Raw genomic sequence first — 8,458 nt, 5'->3', positions numbered from 1 at the left:
AAAAAAAATTGTTATCAAATCTTTATTATTCATAATCATTAATTGTCATATATATGTAAATCATATTAGGTAATTCTGTACCTTTTATTTAAGGAAAGAATACACACTTCTTACATTTTAGGTTAATATATTGTTCTCTAGTGGACATTAAAAAATTATGACATAAAAACTTTGTTTTTTCCATCGAACACATTTTTGAAAAAAGTGAACAGTATTGTTTCCACGGTTAAATTATTTTAACTTTTATCTTCCACATGGTTTTGAAAGCTTTCAAATCAACCATCGAATTGATACATGTCATTTTAATGTTTTTAGTCGTATACTTAAGGAAAACTTACATTTTTGTAATTTAAAGTCGTTTTAAAAAAATTCAAAATATAACATATAAGAAAATTCTAACATATAAGAAAAATATAACATATAAGGTGTCTTCATTTTTGTATTTTAAAGTCGTTTAAAAAAATATATAACATATAAGATTTTCTCATTTTTGTAATTTTAAAGTCATTTTAAAAAATTCAAAATATAACATATAAGAAAAAATCTAATTTTTTTTATTATATGGTTAATGTGATTGTTTAATTTTTTTTAATAATATAAATTTAAACAAAAATGAAGAAGGATGCAAAAATTGTTATCAAATCTTTATTATTCATAATCACTAATTGCCTTATATATGTAAATCATATTAGGTAATTCTGTAGTTTTTATTTAAGGAAAGAATACACACTTCCTATATTTTAGGTTAATATAATGTTTTCTACTATTATATAATTATGGAATAATGTAACACCATTAGATTAAACTATACTTTATATTAGATGCTCTAGAATTCTTTGAAATGAAATTTAGAAAGCATTTAGAGTGCCACATAGGATTTGAGGTTTTTTTTAATTAATACAAAATTAAGATTTTAATTTTTCAAATGCTTCTCAATTAATATATAGGAGATACAGTTTGATATTTATATATATAATCAGTATCGAATTTTAAATTGTCAGATTTTTATTGATATATACATGCTTTAACATCTTAAGAAAAGAATACTATTGAATCTTGAAAGGCCAACTATATACAATTGTATCTCCAAAGGCCCAACAAGTTACATTGGGCTTCCTCACTTTATAAGCTCTCCCAGGGACAATCAGAAAAGCAAATCAGTAGAAGAAAAAAAAAAAGTTCTCAGATTTCCAAAAAAAAAGCTTAGAAGAAGGAAAATGGCGGATCAGCTGACCGATGACCAGATCTCAGAGTTCAAGGAAGCCTTCAGCCTCTTCGACAAGGATGGCGATGGTATATCTTCCTCTCTCAGATCTAGTTTTTTAACGATGGAGATGGTGTTTGTTTGTTTTGCTTTCTCGCTTCGTTTTCTTAGGGTTCCATTCCTCCTGTTTCAATCTAGATCTTAAGTTCTGTGACGATCTCTTGTTGGATCGTACCGATTCCAAATGAGGAAAGGCGTATCTGTATTTTGTGATTGACTTGTTGATTGAGATGAAAAGGAGATCCGATTTGATGTTTCTATGATTCTATCGTTCGTAGATTGATTTTGACATAAGAAGAGGATACACATGAATCTACTACGTTCCTTAGTGCAATGCACATAAGGAAACATTGAATAACCACAATAATAACACTTTTTTTAGGAAGAGTTAAAAAAGATTGTTTCTTTGTGGGTTTTGCAGGTTGCATCACCACCAAGGAGCTCGGGACCGTGATGAGGTCTCTGGGGCAAAACCCGACAGAAGCCGAGCTCCAAGACATGATCAACGAAGTTGACGCTGACGGGAACGGGACCATCGACTTCCCTGAGTTCCTGAACCTGATGGCGAGGAAGATGAAGGACACTGACTCGGAGGAAGAGCTCAAGGAAGCCTTCAGGGTGTTTGATAAAGACCAGAACGGTTTCATCTCCGCGGCTGAGCTCCGACATGTGATGACTAACCTCGGGGAGAAGCTGACCGACGAGGAAGTTGATGAGATGATCCGTGAAGCTGATGTTGATGGCGATGGTCAGATCAACTACGATGAGTTCGTTAAAGTCATGATGGCTAAGTGATCTCATCCCCTTCATAAAAAAGAATGATTTATGATGTCTTGACAGTGAACTTGATTCTGGTTGCGACATGTTTCTGTCTGTTATTTGTCTTTTGCTTTTGGTTAGTGTTATGTGAAGTATGAACTCATGGTTTGCATATCCTTTGACAATTTGATATTCTCTCTTTTTTTTATTATTGTTTGTTTTCGTCTCTGTTATTTCTCTTCAGTGAATGCGTTTTCTTGCTCTCGAGTTTCGCTCCATCTCTAACGCAGAACAAGTCTAGATGAACTTGCAAATCTCGTCTCTTCTCTGCACAACACAAATTAAGTGTCTGGTTGCTAGCATATAATAAGCTTGTTATTAGCAAGGAAGTATAATTACAGTTACAAAAACGTAAAAAAAATAGTATTTTGTTTGTTACATTGAGAATCTTTATACATACAGCACCAGCAAGGCACAAAGAAGGTTAATAAACTCAGAAAAGTTGTGCACTCACTCACTACGAACAAAGGACAAGTTCTCACAGAGTTTAGAAATGAAGGAGAAAAAAAAAACACAATGTGGCATTGGATTTGGATTTTAGGTTTAACGTGTGAGTGGTTTGTAGAGGACAACAGTTATGTACTTAGACTCGAACCTGTGGGTCAAACCCAAAGCTACAATGGATTGGGGACTCCATCCTTGCTCTATAAACACATGGTTAAGCACCACATGCTGTGGCTTTGCGGCTTTGCCTGTTTCTTCATTAGTGTCCACAAGTGTTAGACGAAGCTGAGGTGGCACTGCGAGTGGATCTTTTGTGTAATCCTCTGCGGTTGGGAGAGTTTGTCCGTAGCTATGATCAGGTGACGGTGGAGGCTCAAACTCAGCTATGCTTTCAGGGTTTTCTGGCACAAAGTTCTGCAAAATAATAATTGGAGGAGATACTATTTTATTACAAACTGCAGATTGACTAATAGGAGCATGGGGAAAAGTTACTTACATGAACATCGAGAATGTTACAGACATTGCCCATTTCGTCTGATACAAAGGGTAACTCCGGGATGTGTTTGCATTCACCATCGACGATCACCTTGTAGTGGTATATGCCAGATGGAAGGACAAAGAGAATTGAGTGGTCCTTTCCAGATTTCTCCAGCTTCTTCCTGAGGAATGTAAAATATCTATACGTTTGGTAAAATGTATATGGCTTGAGAGGAAGCTATTAAGAAACAAATCAACGTATACCTTGATCTCCAGTTGTCCCATGATCCTTCCACCGCCACATCATTACCTCCTTGGTTCCATGTAATGATAATAGGGATTCCTTGCTCTTCGGGAGGATCAAAAACTCTTTGAGATTGGTTCCACTGGACCGTGTTAGGCGAAGGAGGGGCGTTTATTGTCCTCTGCAGTGGAGCCACTGGAACCTGATACAAGTGCATATAAACTGAGCCGTTAGAATTTTCAACGCAAGTGCGAACGTAAATGCAGCCATAAGCGATTAAGTATACATGTTAACTTATGCCTAAACAATGAAAGAGTTGACGCATATGTATTAGAAGATGTAAGGTGAAATAGAATGTGAGCTGAAAAGAACAGGAGCGGAGTAATGAACATAACAAACAAGGCACATGAGACGTTTACCATCATGGTATAGACAAACCCTGACTACCAAAAGATATCTTACTATTCCCTCCAAATCCTTATAAACCGGTTCAATTTTTTTCAAAGGTTTCACATTCATTGCCGTTATCTACTTATTCACATATATAGTGTTGGGCCTAATTATTAAGCCTAATGACTCAAATAATATATGACAAAATGTGAAAATGAAATGGGCCTATGGGTTCTTACAAAAAGCCTTGTTGGCTTTAATGAAATGAAGTTAACAACATCCCACATTGGTTGGGAGAGTTGATTTTGAGAAGTATATATATGTCTTCATGACATGAGAGGTTAAACAGCTCAGAGGAAGAGAGAGCTCCCCACGCGCGGCCGCCGCCGCCGTCCGGCCGGCTCGGCTGGGCTTGGGTGGAGGGCCTTTGGCCCGATAAGAACTATTCTTTGTGGACCAAGTTAAGCTCAACGTTTTGCCAGTTATTTCGGGAAAAAACAGCATACAATTTTATTTAAAACGACAAGTAGTTTGTCTAAAAAATAAAAAAAAACGTGATGCATGTTATCCTCTCGAAAATTTAAAACGAGATAAGGGAGAGTCTTGAAGAAGAAGTTTCGGAACTCAACTTCCCTCGATCTCCGCGAGATTCTCGCCAATGTGCAGCAGCTGTTGCGAGAAATGACTCGCATCCTTCTCTTTAAATAAACCCGACTCTCTTTATTCATTTCTCACTACTTTCACAAAGAAATAGGGCGATCACGAGTGAGGCGTGATTCGTCTGCCATGGTTGTATCCTGGGACTCTATATTCGTACAGTCCCGTCTCACTAACGGAGCGAATATTTTGAGTTAAGGAAAGAGATCATATCTCGCCTCCATGTCTATTTGCGAATACGGTTTCTTATCGTCCTCGTATTCGTTTTTATATATTCGTCTATTTCCTTAACTTCGCTTTTATTATATCGTTTACATCGGTCCGGTTTTCCGGCTTCTACATATAGAACAACGAGAAGAATGAAGAGTTAAACTCGATCAAGTAAATTAAAGCTCTGCGTGTTTAAATTCAAAGAACGGCTCAGAAATGAACAAGCTTGCCTCCCCTTTCAAAAGGAAGGGAAAGGGAACATTGCAGAATAGTGGGACATTACAATTCACAGTTAGAACAAGCATCAGGAACTGGCACGTAGTGACAAGAGAGCAGCAAGCAAATCAAAGTCTAACTAACATAGAAAGCTTAGAGCGACAGAATCCTATATGACTAATTCAAACTTTTCAAGATTAGGCATTGCATAAACAAAGACAAGAAATCAGAACTTCTCCAAAGCAGATTCTTCTTTAGATTGTAAGAACTCAAGCAAAGACAAATAAGGTAAACTAAGCATCTCAAGACTAACTTGATAAACTCCTCATTTATCAGAGTTGTTGACTTCCCCCAAGAACCAACATACGAAACGGAGTCAAGTCTATTTCCTTTTTACAAAAGATTTCACTCAGAAATCTTCTAAAAGTCTCGCAAGCTTCATAGAACCAAAGATACATTACACAAAGACTCACTAGGGAGCATGAGAGGAGTGTCAGCGACAGGTAATGACTAGAGAAACCAAATCATGAAGTTTCAACCCACCTTACTCTCTTATTCAACGAGAGAATCATAAAGAGGAAACATTATTTCACAATTCAACGAAAGCTCAGCAATGTTTCAATCCGATCATCCAAAAATGTAACATCAAATGCAACGATCAACCAACACATGAGGAGTATAGAGAGTGAGACGAGAAACCTGAGGAGCGAATAAGAAAGGAGAAGGAGATGTGGCTGGGCTGCCAGGAGGAGAACTGCTCATAGAGTCGGAGGAAGGACGACCATCACGAGTGCGGGAGTAAGGATCGATGCCGTTTGATATCGCCGAAGATGAGGTGGCATCTGCGTCGAAGTTAGAAACGGCGTCGTCTTCTTTGCCATTCGCATTTCCCATCTTCAAACCCAAATCATAGAAGCAAGAGAAACAAAGAGAGAGAGAGAGAGAGAAGCAGACGTGAACAAAAGTGGAGGGAGGACGAAGAGTGGGGGATAAGTAAATGGACCCGAGTGATCACCTTTAATTACGTGAATTGCCATTGTTCACATTCAAATGGATAAACGAGTGACTTGGCGTCTAGAAAGTAGATAATGATCATGCTCTTATTTTTTATAATCTTTTATTATTATTGCAATCAATTATCAGAATAATTGTGTTTTTTTTTTTTTTTTTTTTTTTTGTGATAACTTCGCCCGGGTAAAAGGAATGTTTACATAATTGTGTTTTAAGTAAGATAAATACGAGTTTATATTCATGTGAATTTTGAAAATGCTGTGAAACTAGATAATGTAATCTATGTATTATTCATAAACATAAGGAGTCATTTATGTATAGGGAATTATACCGTCATAGAATAATAGAATGACTAAAAAAAAGAAAAACAAATATGGAAAAAGTAAAAATTATAATTTAATAAGAAAAAAACAAGATGCCGATTCTCTCTCTCTCCTCACGGTCGACTCTCTCTCTCTCTCTAGCATTGGGCTGGTTATGAACCGGGGCCGGTTATGGACATCCACAATATGATTTATAACACTCCCCCTTGGATGCCATAACCATACATGGATTGTAATACGCTTTAGATATTGCCTCATTAAAACCTTACCCGGAAAACCCAGTGGGACAAAACCATGGTGAAGGAAAAAGAGTACAACACGTATTACTCCCCCTAATCTGTACAACTCGCGGCTGGCCTCATGAACAGCCAAGATCTCCGAATGGTTTGAAGATGTGGCCGCGATCGTCTGCTTCATGGAACGCCATGATATGGCCGTTCCACCATGTGTGAAAACATAGCATGTCTGTGATCGAGCATTGTGTGGATCCGAAAGATAACCTGCATCAGCAAAATCAACTAAACCTTCTTTGTTTTGGTTAGTATAAAATAAACCCAAGTCTTTCGTTCCTTGCAGGTAACGAAAAACATGTTTAATCCCGTTCCAGTGCCTTTGGGTTGGACATGAGCTTAATCTAGATAATAGATTCACGGCAAAACATATATTTGGTTGTGTGACTAGCCAGATACATCAAAGCTCCTATGGCACTGAGATATGGCACTTCGGGACCAAGGACATCTTTATCGTCCATCTTAGGACGGAACGGATCAGTGTCCAGGCCGAGGGACCTCACGACCATGGGGCTAGATAATGGGTGAGACTCGGCCATGTTGAATCTCTTGAGTACTTTTCTGTATATGTCATTTGATGTAAAAGGATTTCATCTCTTATGTACTCAAGCTGTAATCCCAAACAAAACTTTGTTTTTTTTTCAAGATCTTTCATCTTGAATTCTTTCTTAAGATATTCAACTGTTTGAGAAATCTCTCCAGAGGTCCCTAGGATATTCAGATCATCAACATGCACTGCTATGATCACAAATCCTTTATTTTCAAATTTCTTTATGAAAATGCATGGACTGATCGGGTCGTTCTTATAGCCCTCTTTTACTAGGTACCACTTAGTCTATTGTACCACATTCGACCTGATTGTTTCAGTCTATAAAGAGATTTATTCAACTTTATACAATGTTGTTCTCGAGAACTCTCTTTGTTTTTCAATTCAATACCCTCTATGACTTTCATATAAATCTCATTATCCAGTGGACCATATAAGTATGCAGTTACTACATCCATTAACCATAAGTCTAAGTTTTCTCTTATAGCCAGACTTATCAGGAATCTAAAAGTAGTAGCATCCACCACAGGGGAATATGTTTCCTCATAATCGATTTCTGGTTTCTGTGAGAATCCTTGTGCAACAAGCCGTGCTTTATATCTTACGAATTCACCATGTTCATTTCTTTTCCTCACAAATTCCCACTTATAGCCGACTGGTTTAACATCATATGGTGTTCGGACTATTGGTCCAAAGACATCTCTCTTCTTTAAAGAGTTTAACTCCACGTTTATAGCTTCTTTCCATTTGATCCAATCTGATCATTGATTGCACTCATAAATAGACGTGGGTTTATGATCCTCATTCAAATCCATAAGTTCAAGTGCTACCTTGTATGCAAATATATCATCAATGTTGACATTCTTTATGTTCCATTGTATCCCAGACAAGACATAGTTTATTGAAATCTCATTGTTATTAGAACCTTCAGTACCTTGAATCTTGGCGTCCCAAGAATCAGTATTAGATACAACAGGGCCGGCCGCATCTAAGCATTCATGATCGGCCGCGATCGCTATTAGGGTTTTGGGATCGGCCGCGGTTAAGTCCCGGGATTTAGGAACGGCTGCGGTCGTGTCTAGGGTTTCAACAACCTCGGCTTCATTCTATGCACCTTTCTTAGTTTTCCGAGGGTTCTTATCTTTAGAACCTATTGGTCTACCACGTTTCAAAAGTTGTCTGGACTCTGTAGCAACTTGATTGTGTCCCTCTTGAACATCAATTCTGATTGGTGCATTAGCAGCTGGTATATATGACTTACTCACTATTTTCGGGTCAGCAAAGGAATTTGGCAATTGATTAGCTAGCTTTTATAAATGTATAATCTTATGGACTTCTAAATCACATTCTTGAGTCCGAGGATCTTGCCAAGACAAGGATGTTTGATTCCATGTAATCTTTTTTTTACCAGCTTATTGTTATCTCCCCCTAATGTTGGATGTTCGGATTCATCAAAGGGACAATCCGCATACCTGGCCTTAAATGAATCACCCGTAGTTGGCTCAAGGTATTTTATAATCGTGGGGGAATCATATCCAACATATATCCCCATCCTCCTTTGAGGTC

General features: G+C 37.5%; 2 protein-coding genes across 4 annotated transcripts; one reads left to right on the top strand and one right to left on the bottom strand.

Moving 5' to 3' along the window:
- The first annotated feature begins 1,118 nt into the window (after nucleotides 1-1,118).
- LOC106327158 (calmodulin) lies at nucleotides 1,119-2,251 on the top strand. The gene is made up of 2 exons (XM_013765230.1): nucleotides 1,119-1,293; nucleotides 1,686-2,251. The coding sequence occupies exons 1-2, from the start codon at nucleotides 1,218-1,220 to the stop codon at nucleotides 2,057-2,059; spliced, it is 450 nt and encodes a 149-aa protein (XP_013620684.1). The 5' UTR covers nucleotides 1,119-1,217; the 3' UTR covers nucleotides 2,060-2,251.
- A 156-nt stretch (nucleotides 2,252-2,407) lies between these two features.
- Nucleotides 2,408-5,706, bottom strand: LOC106327157 (SNF1-related protein kinase regulatory subunit beta-1-like). 3 transcript variants are annotated; one of them, XM_013765227.1, is made up of 4 exons: nucleotides 5,391-5,706; nucleotides 3,269-3,450; nucleotides 3,024-3,186; nucleotides 2,408-2,941 (listed from the first exon to the last, which is right to left on the bottom strand). In XM_013765227.1, exons 1-4 carry the CDS (start codon nucleotides 5,613-5,615, stop codon nucleotides 2,627-2,629), a joined length of 885 nt encoding a protein of 294 aa, XP_013620681.1. In that variant the 5' UTR covers nucleotides 5,616-5,706; the 3' UTR covers nucleotides 2,408-2,626. The 3 variants fall into 3 exon arrangements, with proteins under 3 accessions (XP_013620681.1, XP_013620683.1, XP_013620682.1); XM_013765229.1 differs by having other exon boundaries at nucleotides 3,269-3,443; nucleotides 5,423-5,706; XM_013765228.1 differs by having other exon boundaries at nucleotides 5,421-5,705.
- Nucleotides 5,707-8,458: the final 2,752 nt, after the last annotated feature.

Source organism: Brassica oleracea, chromosome C2 (assembly GCF_000695525.1).
Source record: "Brassica oleracea var. oleracea cultivar TO1000 chromosome C2, BOL, whole genome shotgun sequence".
Classification (NCBI taxonomy): Eukaryota; Viridiplantae; Streptophyta; class Magnoliopsida; order Brassicales; family Brassicaceae; genus Brassica; species Brassica oleracea.
Note: the sequence above shows the minus strand (reverse complement) of the source record. Positions and strands in the feature narration are given on the sequence as shown.